This window comes from Argentina silus, assembly GCF_951799395.1.
Source record: "Argentina silus genome assembly, chromosome: 10".
In the NCBI taxonomy this organism is placed as follows: domain Eukaryota; kingdom Metazoa; phylum Chordata; class Actinopteri; order Argentiniformes; family Argentinidae; genus Argentina; species Argentina silus.
The window spans coordinates 12,663,100-12,682,181 of record NC_139664.1 but is presented as its reverse complement, the minus strand read 5'-3'; the positions used below and the strand labels follow the sequence as shown (position 1 = coordinate 12,682,181).

The following is a 19,082-nucleotide window of genomic DNA, read 5'->3' as shown; positions in this document are numbered from 1 at the left end:
GGAATACATACAAGTCAAACCCTACAGGGAACCAATTATGTGTGGCTTGATTTTGTGTTTAGGCTAAATTACATTATTATTGAATATTATAGTTGCTCTAGTCATTGATAATCAGTCATAAGTTAAGATATCTTGTTACAAAGCAACTGACAGCTTGTTTACATAATACCATACACAAAACAACATCCTCATGAAGCTCCTCTGAGTACAGATTGTGTACCCTAACTAACAGGGAATTTAGAAATATAGTAAAGCTCCTTAAACACAGAATAAAATGTAATAACATAGCTATCTATGGCAATTGTATAGGAAATAGATCATTTGCTGCTACAGTAAGTGTAGAATCCCCTGAAGCATCTTTATTCAATAAGTACCTACCTTAGAAATAGAGCTGTAGCCTCAGCATTTGACAGCTATAGCCAGAGAATCAGACAGTGTGCTGGCCAGGCCAAGAGGAGTAGGGAGGGCAGGCAAGATGGCAAGACAGGATGAGGTCCTGAGGTCCTAGTTCTCTGCATGTGGTAAGAGCCAGAGTTCAATAACTCTGCCCTGACCACAGCAAGAGGCGTGCCATTAAAGCAGTGGAGCCGCTCCAATGTGCTAACGTCTGACATCTATGTGCCTTTGAGCCCTGCTTGTGACGCCTCACTGTTCTGAATGGGCCTGGCCCCTGCCCACAGTGTACAGGGCACACACACAGTGTGTGTGTGTGTGTGTGTGTGCGTGTGTGTGTGTGTGTGTGTGTGTGTGTGTGTGTGTGTGTGTGTGTGTGTGTGTGTGTGTGTGTGTGTGTGTGAGTGTGTGTGTGTGTGTGTGCCTTGACAGCACTCTGGAAAGGGAGTCACTAGCTCAGTTTGAATGCTGTGGGGTTTGTTATTAGTTTTCACAGCATCAACAGCAGTTCCACACATCCCCCTGGTGCTGGTTAGACAGTGTTTTGAAAAACAGATGCTTGTATTCCATTGTGTTCAGGTCTACTGCCTTAGAGGGCATTACAAGAGGTGTGTCCCTTTATGAGATGGATTGATTTTAGCCATTTTTCATCTGAAATATCCATTCAGGTTGATGACTATAAATAGCATTAGTCTTATCATTACAGCAATTCTAATTATAGTAGAAGCTGTTGAGATCTTTGTATGTGAGTGTTATCGTAATGTATTGTGGGTATGCTTCCTTTCCCTTCAGGTATCAATCATGGTCCTGTGATTGCTGGGGTGATTGGAGCACAGAAGCCCCAGTACGACATCTGGGGAAACACAGTGAATGTAGCCAGCAGAATGGATAGCACTGGGGTCCTCGGGAAAATACAGGTGAATGCCTGATTTTATAGACCTATTAGTATGTATGTAGTGTTTTCTCTTGTCTATCTACAGATAATGTATTCTTCTTCCCTCTCAACAATCTAAATGTACAATTTAAAAGATTCACCCTCTTCTCACAGCTCTAAATCTTAATCTCACAGATTGCTCTGATGTCATGAAATGTATTGTCTCAATGTGAAAACACTCCATTCAATGTAAGCACCTTGAAAGAGTGACTTTTTGCCATTTAAGGGTGGCTTACAGATATGTTCCCATCCATCTTTGTGACGGCAGGTCACCGAGGAGACCAGTCGAATCCTCCTGACATTGGGCTACATGTGCTCGTGTAGAGGCATCATCAACGTCAAGGGAAAAGGGGAGCTCAAGACCTACTTTGTCCACACGGAGATGACCCGCTCTCTGTCACAAGGGAATGTAATGCCATGAGACACATGGCCCCAATAAGAATGACCTGCAGTTCATCAGCTGGCCCCATCCAAAAAACAGACAGACATTTGTACATACTTCCGCCTTGTCCTTAGATGCACGAAATCTTGGATGTATTTACAGGTGGTCCAGTACCATTTCAACAGTATCTCATATACAGGTTTGTGTACAGGGTATAAAGTGTAAAAGTATGGTACAGTAGGAATTGTTTTGTACGAAAAGTTAAAATACAACCAAAAAAGTGTTTTGATGTTTTAATGCCATTGTTTTTGTATAATTAATTAAAATTTGTATGTATTTCATCCTCTTTGAGTTCATTGTTTGTACAATAGCCCAGTGAAAGACTAATGCTGTGGAAGGTGATTTGCTGTCAACCCATCAAAGCCTCTTTCTTGTATTATGTACAGTACATGTTATTTTCATATTGTGTATATTGTTTTTGTTATTTTTTCTGTAGGAAATGTCCAATGTCCAAGGTGCCTAACACATGATTAGAGATACTTAAAGTAAGACTCTTTGATATTCTTCTTTGTACATGGGTTACCATGTATTCTTAAGGTGGCATTGAACTACCCTGTTTTCAAATGCATCACACACAGCTGACAGCCTTGAGGAGGGCCAACTCTCTGGGCTGCTGTGACGATAATTGTGAGAGGAAAATGACAGAAATATAACATTTTATTAAGAATAGAACTACTGTAGACCTCCTCAGATTGAGCTTGAGGCTGAACAAAGACTCACACATGGCATTTACATCTACAAATGTATATTTGTCTAGGTACTGTCATATTACAGCATGTACAAAAATAGATTCTAACAGGGACATTCAAAATAGAGATATGTGTATCCATTATTACAGCAGAACTAAAAAACACTTCTGAGGCACTTCAACCAGATGTTACTCTAGGAAGCTATTTGACATCACACAATAGTGCCACACCTCGTAGTATCCAGTACTCTGGAGGTGGAGAGGTCCTCAAATCAACAGCTGCTATGTAGTTCATATCCATCCTCACAGGCTTTTTATAGATGGGGCAAGAGTACAACCGTGCATCCTTGACACCTGAGAAAACAACAATGAGGATAACAACTATCACTCATCTATACAGAACATGTAAAAAGCAAAGCACTTTTGTGTTTTGAAGATCATTATGACATTATCAGTGAATGGCACATTATTGTTGTTGACCCCAACAGTTAATTCATTTCTGTAGACAGATTATAATCCCCTTGAGTGCTGGCGAAGTGAATTATTGTCAATAGTTTGATAATGTGAGCTCTGTGAAAGCCCCTGACAATTAGAAGGTCTGCGAGTGTCTGGTCCCTCAACAGCACTCTCATCCTACTCAATCTGAATGGCCTGGAACAACTGGAGCATGGGAGACACTAAACAAATAGCCTTTGCCTAAGCAGTCCTCCAAGTTAATAGACACATAGTAATCCCTTTAAGGGAGTCACAATTAACTGGGATGCATTTCATTTCCACAGCAGGCTGTCCTCGTGAAGGGGATAGGCTGTAAACATACCACATTATGCATATCATTGAATCACTAATTAATTCCGAGGAACGCTTCTGTAGGGCCTCTTTTTGGGGGGTCTGGTCTTATCCAGAGCACACAGTATGCCACAGTTGTAATTTATTCTTGGAGAAAATGAATAATACCCAGCACACACTGCACCGTGACATTTAAATGTTACATTCATTCATTTTGAGTAATTGTATGCAAGTGAGGGAGAGAGATGGGTAATAGAGTTATTATTGTGTATGAAATAGCATCATACCTCATCATATTTACAGTGTATTTTTCCCTTGTTTTGAATCTAAGATCCTTTGTAACTCCATTGACTTTCCTCTCCTTATGACATTTGTAAATGACAAACAAAACAACAGCTGGACACAGAGACTGTTCCGAGAGGCCCCAAGGAGCTAACTATTCACTTACCATTGTTTTCAGCATACATCCTGAGCACGGGCATCATCTCAAACAGCACTTTGGGTTTGGAGTCGATGAGTTTGCAGTTCCTCCTGTCCCAGCCAGCTCCCTCCAGATAGAGACCGTATACGTACACCCCCTCAGTGGGCGGCTGAGTGATGTCATCCTTCATCCACTTAGTCACCTCGTTGCACAGCACCATACGGTCCAGTGCCCAGCCTTTGTTTGCACGAGTGATCTCCTATAGGGGGAGAACATACAGTGCAGGGTTAACAGGCTTGTCTTGCCCTTTTAGATTCATGATAAACTTTGACTCTGTAACCTCAGTTTAAACATATATGTTCTTTAGCCAGGCCATAAAGTACAGTACATTAAGTAATATTCAGAATCACTGATGACACATTCTTAAATCCATAAAAGTAGACACCTGACTTTGTTTTGTTCAGTGACCTACTTTCCTGGCATCTGTCCAATTAGATCCCTCGGCATCACTTCCCCAAGGCATTCATCAAATCTCACATACCAATTTCCAAACAAACATGTTGAATTGAAACTCATCACTGCATAACAGTGAGATTGAGTAGAATGACAAAGTAATACATGTCAAGCTGCATGTACATATTCATCAACGTTCCCCCCTAAGACAGTCAATACAGTATATATGCCATTTGGCAACGGTACCTGTCTCATGCCTGTCAAGAAGCCTTGTGGGTTGAAGAACCCTGTCATCCAAAAGCAGTTGGGCCGTCCTTCAAAGATCCATGCCTGGAACTGCCGGTTCCGCTCTAGCAGCTCAGTAAACCAGAACCCCAGAGTGCTGGAGGCCCATGACGCCTAGAACAAAGGACATGGAGCACAGGTGCACACGGAGCTAGTTACTCAGACAGAATAGGAATGAAAACCTCTGCCATTTTCTCCTCGATTGTCATTCAAGTACAAATTATTCAATTAAAGCTCCATTGTGAGTGCTCTGGCTTGAATGCCAAGTAAATCAATAAAATGCAAGATGCAGAAATGTGTCACACAAACTCCTTTCTTTTTTCCTCATTATTGACATTTTTGACAATTTATTAAACTAAGCTGGTCTAGGGGTAATAACTTGTCATTCATCATGAAAATGTATTTTGGACACTGTAATTAGGACTACATGCATGTAAACAAAATAAATATGAGAAAACCTAGACTAATTCTCCATTTGCTGAACAATATGACAGAAACCGGTGCCGAACAAACCTTCTTCCAGCGTGCAGGGATACGGGCATCATACATGCAGTCCAGGGCATCTCGTAGGTTCTCACTCATAATGATGGTCCCGTCGATGGCCAGTTTGAGGTCGGTCAGTGTGTTCCTGACCAGAACTATGACCCTCTGCATGCGGTCAATCTCCTGACGCAGGAAGATGTTCATGGGCTGAAAGGGACCCATCTTCTGAAGCCTCTCTCTCACCTAAACACACACACATCTCATGTTTGTATACATTCTTGAAAAGGCTGCATTGACATGCACTGTATGTCTCATGTATTCATTTCCATGCATTGATATCCTGTGCGGGTAGCTTCTTAGTCGTATTAACATATTGTAGTGACTGTAAATCATCAGAGAGAATGCTAACTTTATGTCCTCTCTATGTTCATGTGATTACATGTACATGTTTCATACCTCAACTGTTCTTTCATTTCTATGTTAATACAAATGTAAGTGGATTCACAGCTGGATAATTAAGGAACATGTTTTGTGTCGTCTCTATCAACATGGAAGACACATACAATTCAATTGTGTACATCTCCAGGTATAAATATCAATTGTGGATGGTCTCCATAGATACAGTATATTTACACATTCTAACAGCGAAAATACTGTCCATGCCTTATTGCTGGGTTATATTAACACAGTAGAAAGTAGTAGGGGTATGCTTAGTATACAGTATGTAATAATGTGTAGTGACACATTTTCTGGCATCAGCTATGTGCCTTAACTCCAGTAACACTCACTTCAAATGGTACATAGTCTGGAGGCAGTTTCTCCAGCATGTCATCAGCCAGCCTGCCCACAATGGCCTCCCTGGTCTCCCCTCCCCCACTGGAGCTGTCCTTGGGCTGGATGCTCAGAATGGTGTCCAGCACATCTTTGGCCAGCTTGCTCTGATACGTGATGTCAGCATTGGGGTGCAGACCAAACACCTCAGGCGTGTCGTAGGCCGGCAGGCCCTGCAGTAGCAAAGCAACACATTTAGAACCAAACAATATACAGTGCTTTTAAAATACCAGAATTATTTTCTGCAAGACGAATATGCCCAGACAGTTGTTTTGTTGTACTATATGGTTATTTCCACCCTGTTATCGGAGTGATTGAGTGCAGGTCATGCATGAGAAAAGTCATTGCTATGATTTATCTCTTCTTTGGGGTTGTTTTCTCCCCATACATCCATCACCATCATCGCATCACATTCATATAGAACCCAAACATAAGCACAAAGTAATGTCATGCTTCTAAACAGAGAATAATGCTTGACGCTGGAGAGAGCCATGCCTCTTTGTTGTGGACATTTATTTATCCTCAGGATTTGTCTCCCTGTCTGCGTGTGTTTTATTCAAACACACAGTCTCTCTGCTCAGAGCGATTGTTACGGTGCTCTTTCATAGCGCTAAGCTCATCACGTGAGACACAGTAAAACAATGCCCTCGCGTACCCCCTGAGCTTGCGGCAGGCTAGGTCCTCTAGAGCAGTGTTTGTCATCCTCAACAAGAAGCAGAGAGCAGGAACATGCCGGCGGTGCATGTTAGCCATGAGCATCTATCATAATGAAACCACCTTTAATGAAAATAGCTGGGGAGCTGCTTGCAGACACACAGTACACTCTCTGTGTGCTCACCCGTGGGTAAGGGAAAGTTTAATAGGACATTGTATTGTCGCTGCAAATCAAGAAGGTGAATAAATGCCTTAAGGTATCACATGAATCCGACATATAATAATGTAACATTTAATAATGTATAGAACATTTAACATTTAATATAACATCACAACATATAACATTTAATAATGTAGTTTGACTACATCTATTTAATCTAATGTTAGATAGTGCCCAATGTTTTTCTCCCCTCTTGGGAGTTTTTCCTTGGCTTGCTTTTTGGGGATCTATGGTTAGGTGTCAGTTCATATTGTTGTATTGTATTTATCTTCGTGACAATTGTCTTTCAAAAAAGCATTAATACAAAAGCATACATTTTATGATTGATTACGTACAATTTGCAGTAGAGACTTAGACTCACCTGAATGTATTGCAGATATTGGTCCACGTTGTTGCACTTGGGGATGCTGTAGCCCTTGTAGAAGTAGAAGTCACCTCCAAACATGTTTTCGCTGAACCAGACCTTGGCGAAAGTGTTGAGGAGACGCTTATCATAGTCATCTGTCACTCTCCCGCCATATTGGATCTCCCCTATCATGTACCGCACTGTATTCCAAGACACACCCTAGAACGACATAAAACACAACTTCTATTACAACAGGAACAGGATCTTACATAAGAATGTTGCTAAAGATAGACCATCACTTCATTCAGTGGAGGCTGGTGGAGGTAGAAATTGGAGGACAGGTTCATTATAATGCATGTAATGCATGAAATGGAATTCCATTTCATGCATTACAATGAGCCGTTCCTCCAATTTCTACCTCCATCAGCCTCCCCTGACTTAGTACCTCCAGAGGAAACTTTTACCTTCTTTATATCCATGTCATCCAGGTGGTTCTGGACAAACTGCACAGTGGCGTTGAAGTCGGCCTGGTTGAACTCGTAGGGGATGTTCCAGCCCAAGGGGCCGTACTTGCGTCTCTCCTGGACGGTGGAGTGGAGGAATGCCACCCCATAGAGCATGGGCCTCCACTGGATCATGTTACTCACATCCAGCAGATCCTGGTTAATGCCTGAGCATACAAAGTGTCAGGGGTGAAATCAATGCTAGGGATTCAGCTCCACTTTCATACAGTGAGTCTCTCTCTACCTCCCTACCACAGCAATACTGCTCATATGGGAACAAGGAACAGTATAGTCTACATGACATCATGTACAGTATGAAGATTAAATGTCCAATTCAGAATGGAAGTCATTTGTATTTCATCTCCATCCTACAGTTAATGAGGAACCCCTCCTGACAGTGATTATGCGGTTGATGGAATGTGATTAGATCAGTGTCTGTGTTGGTGTTGGTGTGCTGTCAGGCCAGGCCAAGCCTTTCAGATTGTGTTCAGATAGAGCCCTGGCTATGACACAGAACCAGACACTTACAATAATCACTGTTATCTACTCTCTGCACATAGAACTAATTCCTTGATCAATTCCCATCAGTGCTGCAGGTGCTCTGTGTCAATCCAACTCTATCCTGAAGCCAACATAGTGTGGGTGCTGAACCCACCTCCATAGGTCCTCTTTAGTCCCGCCTTGAGACCCTGTGGGGGTTCGTTGGTGAACTTGATTGACATCTGCAGAAGTGTGATGGGGAAGTGTTTGTGGACCTCGGTGGTTATCCATAGGCGGAAGGTCTCATTAATGGTGTCCGTCTCCGTGACTGTATCCATCAGCTCGTCCATGAAGTCTAGCCCCAGGTGGCAGTTCTGGAGCAAGGCCCACCCGCCCTGTGTATTTAAATGAGTTATGTATGTTATTTCCATTTATATTACTGTACATGTCAAACTTAGAATGTCCTAAATTGATTAGAAATTAAATGGAATTGTAATTCAGTGTTCGGCACCAAGTGTTAGATGGGATGCTGTATCTATTTACATTAGCCATGGTCTGCTGCAGAAGCTTGCGAGAGTGGACCTCCTGGCCCTGACCCATGGACACATAGCGGGTCTCGATCTTCTGCCTCTTCCCCAGGGCGATGATGGAGTCAGTGGGGTCCGAGCCCATGGACAGGAAGCAGATGAGGGGGGTCCGGGGGTCCGACTCTTCCCAAGTCTTCTCCAGGTCCAGAATCACACCCTCCGCATACTTCTCCCCCATGGAATCCATGATATACTTCCGTGCCTTAGGGGTATTAGTTAGGCTAAGACACTTCCAAACACTCAGCCAAAAGCTTTTTTTCAAACAATGTTGATTAAAATGATTTAATGGAAATACCAATAAGCTTAGACAGAAATTCACAAAATCCTATGTTTTGGTATTCTATTCCCCTGTGAAAAATGGGACTATACTGAACATGATGAAACCCTCTCCCCCAGTAAGGGTGTCCCACATTGAGGTAGGCTATAGGCTAGACTAGGTTTACCTGGGCAATGGTCCTGTCTGGACACCAGGAGCGGATGAGAAGCAGGCGGCGGAAGCAGTCCAGGGCCTGGTCATAGGCGTTAGGAATGACCTCCTCCTCTGGGGCCTCCTTATCAAACCAGCCCTTCCACTGCTTCTCATTACGACCAATCTGGACAGAGACACATGGCTCAGTACAATGAAGAAATACAAGACTATTGCATAAAGAGACAGAAATACAGTAAACAGACACACATACAGTAAGGAGTAAGACACACAGCACAGCTTCAATTAATAGGTTTAGGTCTGAATTGACACAAAGTCAAAATTGAGAATCAAAGTGCATAAATACCTGAAATGAATGAAACTGTTTTGCATTACAAACAACATGTCGACTTATTACTGAGGACATTGCACTTTGTACTCTAGATGCTGCATATCATACATTTCTGAATGCTCTATACGTTTGATAAAGTAAAAAATAATTCAAACAATGAACAAATAACGTAAGCTGTTTTAGGTAAGATATTTGCAGCGTTCTCATAGCTTACAAAGGCACTGAATAAATGTACTTTGCAACAGCCCTTGAGCATTAAGGAAGGGAATGGAGGGAGGTGGGGGTTGGGGATGGGGGATCAGCTGGATTTGTCTTGCTCTCTGGAGGGTTCCAATGCATTACATCCCGTGGATTTCTGGAAATAGTGATTTAATTAAACAAAGGAGTTTTAATCCCGTTCCTTTCAGCCACAAATAACTGATTGAAAGTTTCTCCAAAGTGAAATCATTTCACAGTATGTTGAGCAGCCAGTCCCCCCTCGAGCACAGGCAGCCTGTCACTCACACTGGTGGGTACACTGCAAGATGAGGGCAATATTGACATGTTTACCAGGACGAGGGGGGCCATGAAAGACTTAATGAGGGAGGAGACGTTAGAGAGTGTGACACCGGGGGATGTGGGGGTGGTGGTGGTGGTTGGGGGGAGGGGGGGACGCTCGGAGAACACACCTGATCAAGAATATCAGAGAACTGCCATAGTTTGCTGAGCTCCACCAGGTTGAGCCAAGTCATGTCTAAAATCCATTTAGCAGGTTTATGGGGGCAAGCCTTCAGATCAAGGGAGGCTCCTCCTGCATACAACACAGGGGTTTTAAAATCAGTGGTCTGTGAGCGACAACAATCTGGTTTTCACAACAATTCTCATCAATTACTTCTATTATGTATTATAAATATTTCACACAAAAAAGAGTAAACTATTGACTACACTGTAAAATGTGCAGTGGATGGTGGGTCTAGTATACTGGGCTTACATACATAGACAGTCTGTCTGTCCTGTATGCTGTATAGTATCATAGTACCATAATATACAGTAAGACCAAATCCCATTAGAAGCAATGAGATACAATATGCTTGACAGTGATGATGCTGAGCTGACTTTTACCCCTGAAGTAACTGTGTGATTCATAGTTACGCCTCAGTGAACTCAAGCCAATACACTTGACTATGAGAGGCTTAGAAAAATCTCCTTTCCCTAAATAATTAATGCATTTCTTCAGAGAAAGTGAGGTCTATTTCTATCCCCCTTCCAAAAGCTGTGTTACTTTAAGCTCTTTGATCTTTTTCTCTATCATATATCTGTCTATCATCTATCATCATGGTTTCATATAGTGTATCTAGACTCTATATAGACTTTGTTATTAACATTTAATGTCACTTTGTTCACTGTATTTGCTGCCTTATCACATGAGGACTTCCCATCTGACTGCGAGGGTCATGTTACCTGAGCTACCTCATGAAATAATGTATATGGTCCCTGTGAGAAAGGGCCACATTATTCATGCTGAAATGTGCTTTGACAGAAATCCTGGAAAGTCCTACAAGCAGTGGGAATGCTCATAGGAGACAGGAGGTGATGTGTCAGAGAGAGAACGTGTTTTCACGATGACCTTTGATGAGGGTCAGGAACTCTTCATGTTTCACACGGTTACTCTGCATGTCAATCTTCAGAGTTAGCAGCAGGGTGAATAGGAACTTGTGCTCCTCGTACAGCCCCCGGGCAGCGTACTTGTGGACCTCAAAGGTCATGTACTCGATGATGTTCGCTATCCTCTTGCTCGTTATTGGACTTTTTGATGATCTGTTCACAGTGACACATTGCAATGGCACATTATGTTAATGTATAATGAGCATAGAAATTGAAACTGTTACTACAGTATACTCTAAATCTCATAAGACTGCTTCCACACAAAACTCCCTCTGTGTAGCTCTCCCTCTGAATCAGTTATGAATCAAAAATGGGTTGATTTTTTAAATGACTGAATGTAATTTGATCACCCAAACTTTTAGGTAAAATACACACACCTATGCTCTTTAAAAAAATAAATAATAATTACCTGGCCAGCGACAGGTCAAAGAGTCCCAGGAACTGTCGCAGTGAGGTTTGGTACATCACATTCACCATGCTCATCTCAGTAATGAGGAAGTAGAGGATGCTGCCTCTGGTGGCCACTGTACACAGCACAACAAAACATAACACAACACAACACAGAACATACCAAGAGTGAGTGACAGCCACTCACAATACTTGGTTCATTCTACAGTACTGTTCTGCCCATGTATGTACAGATTGGAGATCAAGATGTTGGACACAAAATAAATCTCTGAACCTCATCATCTCTTCAGACTTAAGTGATGCATTAAGCCATCTATTCACTCCAGCCAAGTGTAAAACAATGAACTAAGTGAATGAATAACTTGCTCTCATCAGGGGGTTAAGCTCTCTGTGAATGAATTGTTCATAGAAAGTAGGTCTTTAATGCAAATTCTCTGCCACATTTCACTCAGAAAACCATCAGCCCTCCATCATTTGCCAGCAGATTGAACATTACCACTATAATGCAAAAAAAGTATAGTATTATACAGGGAGGTATGGCCAGGCCTTCTATTAAAGAATACTACTATTCATAGGAACAGTGAACCTCCATGAAACTCTAAACAAACTGCATTGGTACTCCTAACTCACCGGGCCGGTACTCCTCTCGGGCAGTGTTGATCTGGATCTCGGTCTCTGCGGCAATCTGCAGTTTCTGTGTGACCTCCTCGGCAGTGCGCTTGGTGTTGCCCAGGACGATGATAAGGCTCTCATCATCCACCAGGGAGCCCTGGGTGCTGGTCAGCCTGTACAGGAGGTTGTCCTCCAGCTCCTTCATCTTACGCTTGTTGGCCGTCACGTCCTCCAACAGGTCTGTCCTCTCCTTCTCCAGCTCCTGACACACACAACACCAATGGAGACACAGGTTAGACTGGGATTGTTGCCGGTCATACTGAGATTTAGGTTGCACAATGGCCCAGGGTTACAATGAAAATAGCTGGACTGATCTGTAAACAACCATGGAGAAGGAGGATCATGTCCAGACTTGTTGATTTTCTGTTTCTTAGTAGTTTACCCAAGAATAGATCCAGAGTTTTCTAAATGATGTACTGTAAATTGTAAAGGTGGACTGAACCACAAGCTCTTTGTGGTGACCACCTTATTTTGCTGTTTTGCAAAGTCAAACCAAAAAGGTCAGACAGACGAAGCAAAAGTGGAAGTCTTATTACCAAGGTGACCAAGTCAAGTGCAGTGCAGTACCATGCAGTAATGAGCAACCTTGCTCCCTGTGTCTGTACTCTCCACAGCCTGTATCTCAACAACATGAGAGACAATGCCTCAGGAACAGAAACCTCTGCAGGAGATGACAATGGGGTATTGTCCCTTAACCTCATGCTAAAAAAGAGCCAAGTTACACATCAGTGGAGCACCACAAGACCCTTGACACAAGCATTCAGTCACATCCACCACCCGTACCACCCATTTAAAACATGAACAAAAAAGCTTTTTCAGCTACCACTGTTCTATATTTACATGAACAAAACAATCTACTTTTCACATCAGGCATAAGCGAGTTCCCTGAGGCAAAGCTTGTATCGAACATTATTGTGCATTGAGTGAAATTGTCTTGGTTCTGCCAGTCTTTTCAATAGCCTTACTAGAATCAGTCCCTGCCTACCTAGGGTATAGCCCCTTTTTCATTCTCCTGATTGAAGAAATCATAGACCTGACAGGAAATGAGTGGCATTTCTATTTCCCTGCAGTGGAAATGCTGTCTTTATTATCCTGTCACCGCCAGTGCTACTTGAGAATGAAGGGCACAGGGAGAGCTCATTGAAAACAATAAAGAGCTCAAATAGGCTCCAAACGCTCTTCAAGGAGCTCGTCCACACTTCTACAATGAGATCTAAAGACCTGCGCTGGCACATTTCCAGGTCATACCTCAGAGATGTAGACACAGTTTGGTCGCTATGCAGATAAAGCTGACATTCTCCTCCATATACAGTACTGTACTATCCAATAATGTCACAGCTCTCCTCTAACGTGACAAACCTAGGCCCTAAGTCTACATTTACATTTACATTTATGGCATTTAGCAGACGCCTTTATCCAAAGTGACTTACAACAAATACATTTGTTTAAGTAAGTGAATCATCTATCCATCAGTCATCATAAGATAAAGTAATCAATGCTCAGACCAGGGGCCATTGGCAGTCACAATGCTCTCCATGTTCATTTGCATCAGTGCATTTCAAAACGCCTAGTAAAGATCATCATGTACAATTACAAAGAGACTCACCATGCAAACAATGACTACAAAAGAAGCTTTTGCTAGTACATTCAAAATGTGTCTCCATGACTCCATGATTGTATGTTCTCACCTGTTTCTCAGTCAGGATGACCCTTCCCAGTAGCTGGTCCTCTAAACCCCTCATGGTCACGGTGAAGTCGATGATGGAGGTGCGAGCACTGATCTCTGGGGTGTATGCTGGGTTTGGTAGCTTGGTGGTCACATACAGGCGGAAGCCTCGCATCACATCCACTTCCTTGTCTCCTACTTTCACCTGATGCAAAAGGAGAGCATGTGAAGAGAGACAGCCAATGATGACTTCAGCTCAATACAACTCACTTTGCAGTACATTGACCTATACATGTGTAATAACACCGCAATATGCTGTTACATACCAATTTGGTACAGTAATTGGACGGTGAACATTTTGTTATTGCACAAGTGGATACGGAACAGTCCTCATTAGTGTTTGTATGGTGTGACGACACTTCTTCACAAGCTGGTTTATAGACCTTTAATAGAGTGGGTTGTTGATATTCCTGCTAATGTTGTCATCAAAGACAAATATGGTTAATATTTGAAACACTAAAAATAGGAAGAAAACACAAACAAAGCACTCAAGGTTAGTGCCACAAGTAATTAAAGGTGTTAGCTATCTCAGCTCTGGATCTGCTATTCATTGCCACCTTCAGTTGTTTACACCTCGTTATATTAATAGAAATCTGCTAAAGCCTGTTAGAAAAAGAGCGTGTTGCTCCTATCTTCTTTTTGCAAGTTGAGGACTTTTTTTAAGTGTGTGAAGCAGCTGCTGAGACTGCTGACTAACTAGCATCAAATTTGCGCCAGGACTTGAGAGGCATTAATGAGATGGGGAGAGATGCCTCCAGATAGAACAGACTGTCAGTCAGGCTCAGAGCTCCAACTTCTCTGGCAGCTGGTCCCATCACCACACCATGGAACTGACAGTTATAAAAAGATAACTTACCAGCAACACTGGGACAACACCTTCATAGGCACAGTGAGCCTGTTCAAAGTTCATCTTTTTATTCTCAGAGCCATCGAATTCTAATTGCTGCCTGCCTACATAATTCGTATTTCCTGTGATATCCAGGATATAACCAAAAATTGGCTTCAAGACTGTAATTTCAGACAATAAAATGCAGGCTGAATAATAAGCATTCACACATGCTGTACAATTTGGTGCACTCAAAATATCTACCCATAGAATGTAGATTGTAAGTAAATTAGGAACACGAGGATATGTTCTTTTACTGATGATAGTAATAATAGGAAAGAGGATGAAGCAGCATTTTAATGATCTATATTAATAGAAAATGGGTATTATGAAAAGCAGGGGGCCTTCTTATTCTCTAGATGTTGATTTTCCCAGAACTATGACTGAATTGGATGAAGAGAGTGGTCATAGTAACATAAAACCAGATGACTCACTCATACTGTAGATATTAGACACAAGAACATATTATAATTTAGTATTTCACTCTATAAAAAGGACATTTTATTTCCTTGTGCCAGCTACTGTACCAGCAGTTCCATCCCCTCAAACAGATAAATGCCCGTCTTTATTTTGTTGATTTGAGGGTGTTTTTCTGTTCTGTTGATATTTATATTGAGGTATACTGTAGAAAGATGTATGAAATAAAAATATGCCCTGAGTTGGTTAAAGCCAACTAAAATGATTGGAGAAGAATAACACCATTCATTATGTCACAGAAGGACTCACCTTATAAGTGGAGCCTGTCTTGATGAAGTTTTTCTCTAGCACGTTGTCCAGAGCAGGGTCCAATTCCTCGCCCACATCCTCGATCAACATGGGGCGCCCTAGAGACAGGCTGTCCTCCAGGTGGTTCCTGAAGTACTTGTGATTCAGGGAAGTGATCTGTGACAACAGCAAGGCCTCATTACTAACACAGCATGATCTTCTTGCCAAGAAAGTCATTATCAGACGCATGAAATGGGATTTACTCTGGAAGATACCCCTAAAAGGGCCAGTAACCTTATTACAAAGCTTTCGGAATTTAATAATATTCTCCCATAGACCTTGGCATTAGGGGGGATATGAGAGAGTGGGACCAGAGAGAAAACGCAAATGCCCCAACCTGGAGCTCATTTTTGGCCTCCTTGTTCTTGATCCAGATCTTGCCCTGGGTCTGAGGGTCTATGAGCAGGGGGAAACGGGAGGCCTTGGTGGCGATGATGCCATTCTGGATGGATAGGTCATCGTTGGGTAGTCCCTGTAGGTTCCACTCGCTCACTGTAGGAGCATCAATCAGCATCTCTGTGAGGTTGAGGTTGTTCCCAAATGGGATTCGTCTGGTCTTCATCTCCCTCTGCCAGTCCGTCAGCAGCAGGTTCCGAAACTCCTGGTTAAATGGGCCGGAGTAAGACAGAAACGCAGTGGCCAGCAACACATCACCTAAACCAAGAAATAAGCACATACAGTATAGGTTCATAATCACTAACCATCTATCCTATAGTAACTAAAACGGAATAATACATTTCTCCATTGGAAAATACAGAACTGTAGAAATGGTATCTATCTTTAAGTCATCTCTTTGTAAAAAAAAAAAAGTGTGGAGGAAAGAAAATGTGAAAAGAACCCACCAACAAGGCGCTTAGTCTGGGCTGCAAACTCTTTGCTCTGCTCGGTCCAGCGCTGCTTCTCTCCAGCCAGGCCACTGATGAGGCTGGAGGCTGTCTGCATCTTGTGCCTGCAGCGCTCTGCATCCTCCAACAGGGTCTGACACACACACACACACACACACACACACACACACACACACACACACACACACACAGAGAAACAGGTTTGGCAAAGCTATCAAGGTATTTTTTAATCAAAATCTGTCACATTCAGTTAGTGGATGAAACACATAATAGGCGAAATGTGTGTTTACTGTTTAAGCAATGACTTTTGTAAAAAAAACTAAAAAAAAAACTAATTAAGAGTTATTTTAAACTACTATGTTAACACCCATCTCATCAGACGAAAACAATGATGAAAATTAAAAGTCTCTGCCCCTTGAGATATAGCCACTGCTTTTTAATCACAGACGAATCAACTAATGAATGAAGCCTTTATACAGTCGTTTGTATTTTATTATCTGGAACATTGACGCACACGATGATTCAATTTTTGGCTAAGTTGTAAAAGAACAGAGAATACAGAATGAACATGATACACAAGGTCAATCTGCACAATGTTTCATTAGATACATTACAGTTTGTGCAATATGAAGGCGAGAGCAACTTTACAATTTCTATTAAAGCTTTGACTGCTGCTATTTTACACATATGAAATGTTGGATTTGTGCCTGTAACATATGTTGACGCTCATTAAGAATTCTGCATTCTCATTTAGGCATGGTCAGCATATTAAGTGTTTTTTAGTCATTTAGTTGTGAGTCATGACAACCTATTGAAATGGTTAGATTGAAAATACAGTAGCTTCAATAAAAAACAAGCCATTTGATTTGGGATAAGTGACGCACTGGACTTTACTGTAACACAGCAGGAAAGTCACCTGTTTCTCCATCATGGCCTTCTCGTACTCCGCTTGCACCACATCTAGTTCAGCCTGCTTGTCATCCAGCTCAGCCTGGGCCGTCTGCAGGTCTATGTTGGCGGTAGCCAGCCGGTTCTGCTGCACAGCTAGATTAGCCTAGGGGAGTCATCAAATATTAACAGGAAGCTCCAGACCTTCCCTGACTTCAGGGACAGATGCTGTGTTGTAAACAAGAAATCAATTTGCGAGTTTGTGTTACACACAAATGCAAAAGGTCACCGGAGATGAGGGACTAGAGTTCCCCCTCACAGAACTCAACTCTGTGGTAAAAAGCTAGCGAGGGAACAGTCAGAATCCAGTGAATATGCTAAATCAAAGTGGAATGTGACAACTAAATACCTCTAATGAAAGCCTTGATGAAGAGATATACTGATGCAAAGGTAAACAAACAACAGAAAATTGTGGATCTGTGGAGAAAAGGTGTGTTTATCATGAATGAGCAGAGAGGCTCTTGCTTTTGCTTTGACTGGTTGACTGTCCGACTCATTTGGTCCGAAAGAGAAAGCTGTACATCTGAGTGTGAAATATGACAGAACATATCTGACTTAGCCTGGGGTTGGCATGAGGAAAAACCCTCTCCCACCTTTAAGGGGAGAACCTCCTTGTTGATGGAGTAGAATGAGGCCATGGCTTTGGTCCAGGAGCAGAGTCCAGCTACGTTTCCACACACACGCTTGGCCGTCTCAATGTTGTAGTCGGCCATGTCGAAGTAAGGGAGCAGAAGCTCCACCACCTCTTCATTAATGGTGTCCTTGGGGAATTGCTGTGAGAGAGAGAGGATGGTCTCTGTGATCTTAAGGCTAGCAGCAGTGCAACGCTACTAGACACTGGCAGTATTGTACTCTACAGCTGAAGTGGAGGCATTCATTAAATCTGGTTCGAATGAGCCTGAGCCTTTCACAGATGAGTGCATTTCGAGTTACATTTTGCACTCTTCATAAAGAAAAAAGACTGATCATTGGAGCTCAAAAACAGACTTTTCAATGGCATGAATTATATGGTTGAAAAGAAAATAACATTGATGGTTTCCTTGAATAGAGATATGTATCCTTTGAATTAGTTTGACCCAAATGGAACATAGTGGATGCAGTATAGGTTCTATCATTTGTATGGTATTGTATTCAGGTAGTCACTGCAGCACTGTGTAAGCAGTTCATTTCTTCAGACAGACATGCTGTTGTGCTCTTTTTACTTCCAAACACAGTACAATATCTGCGACGTCAGCGGTTTAGCCATTTTCGTTGAATATTTTCTGGGTTATGTCTCCTCACATTACGTTACCAGAGTAGTGATGCTGTGTATAGCCTTGAGCAACATGGTTAGATGTGGTACCTGCAGACTGCCCAGGAAGTTCCCTGCTGTCATGAGCTTGAGAGATTCCTGCCAGGCGGGCATAGCACAGTTCTTCTCTGGGTCGATCTTTACAGTGTTGACCCTCCTCTGGAACAGTAGCAGCACACAGTCCATGATGCGCATGATCAGATGGGGTGGTCTCCCTAAGGTCCTCACCGTGGCGATGTCCGACGGCTTGATGGTCTGCCCAGGAGAACACAACATGGGTTAACTGAAGGAACATTCAATACATTTTACACAGCTATATATAGTACAGTATGTATATATATATAGTTACATATATGAACTGTACAGCACCTTTCAATAAAAAATGCATCAAAGAGATGGCTGAGTAGATACAATGGCCTTTATAGAGCAGTTAGGCTGTGTCATTAGTCTTCCTGTGGGCTTTGATGGTTAATCTTTATGTATGGAGCACAAGGACGTGCTTTGACATTTGGATGCTGTATTACAGTCCTCTTTTTCTACAGCCAAGCGCACACAAACAAGTCAGGAGGTCATCCTCGGCATTGACATTCTATCATAACAAATACCTCACCGAGAGGGGATGCGGACGTTTTA

General features: G+C 42.3%; 2 protein-coding genes across 5 annotated transcripts in view; one reads left to right on the top strand and one right to left on the bottom strand.

The window, feature by feature from the left end:
• The window catches only part of adcy2a (adenylate cyclase 2a), a 38,814-nt gene extending 36,987 nt beyond the window's left edge, over nucleotides 1–1,827 (top strand). Inside the window, exons 24-25 of the mRNA XM_083679573.1 lie at nucleotides 1,186–1,310; nucleotides 1,596–1,827. Coding sequence (XP_083535699.1) covers nucleotides 1,186–1,310; nucleotides 1,596–1,748 — 278 coding nt within the window. The 3' untranslated portion in view covers nucleotides 1,749–1,827. The remainder of the gene's footprint in view (nucleotides 1–1,185; nucleotides 1,311–1,595) is intronic.
• A 788-nt stretch (nucleotides 1,828–2,615) lies between these two features.
• Nucleotides 2,616–19,082, bottom strand: part of dnah5 (dynein, axonemal, heavy chain 5) — a gene marked incomplete at its 5' end in the record, with an annotated part of 54,455 nt that continues 37,988 nt past the window's right edge. For all 4 annotated transcript variants that reach the window (XM_083679749.1, XM_083679751.1, XM_083679750.1 and 1 more), the window contains 21 exons: nucleotides 2,616–2,811; nucleotides 3,692–3,923; nucleotides 4,364–4,516; nucleotides 4,916–5,128; nucleotides 5,674–5,889; nucleotides 6,952–7,155; nucleotides 7,401–7,606; nucleotides 8,095–8,314; nucleotides 8,463–8,708; nucleotides 8,950–9,099; nucleotides 9,933–10,054; nucleotides 10,871–11,061; nucleotides 11,318–11,432; nucleotides 11,947–12,190; nucleotides 13,677–13,859; nucleotides 15,327–15,482; nucleotides 15,703–16,019; nucleotides 16,208–16,343; nucleotides 17,127–17,264; nucleotides 17,752–17,931; nucleotides 18,501–18,704. In XM_083679749.1, the coding sequence (XP_083535875.1) occupies nucleotides 2,660–2,811; nucleotides 3,692–3,923; nucleotides 4,364–4,516; nucleotides 4,916–5,128; nucleotides 5,674–5,889; nucleotides 6,952–7,155; nucleotides 7,401–7,606; nucleotides 8,095–8,314; nucleotides 8,463–8,708; nucleotides 8,950–9,099; nucleotides 9,933–10,054; nucleotides 10,871–11,061; nucleotides 11,318–11,432; nucleotides 11,947–12,190; nucleotides 13,677–13,859; nucleotides 15,327–15,482; nucleotides 15,703–16,019; nucleotides 16,208–16,343; nucleotides 17,127–17,264; nucleotides 17,752–17,931; nucleotides 18,501–18,704 (3,978 nt within the window). In that variant the 3' untranslated portion in view covers nucleotides 2,616–2,659. The remainder of the gene's footprint in view (nucleotides 2,812–3,691; nucleotides 3,924–4,363; nucleotides 4,517–4,915; nucleotides 5,129–5,673; nucleotides 5,890–6,951; nucleotides 7,156–7,400; nucleotides 7,607–8,094; nucleotides 8,315–8,462; nucleotides 8,709–8,949; nucleotides 9,100–9,932; nucleotides 10,055–10,870; nucleotides 11,062–11,317; nucleotides 11,433–11,946; nucleotides 12,191–13,676; nucleotides 13,860–15,326; nucleotides 15,483–15,702; nucleotides 16,020–16,207; nucleotides 16,344–17,126; nucleotides 17,265–17,751; nucleotides 17,932–18,500; nucleotides 18,705–19,082) is intronic.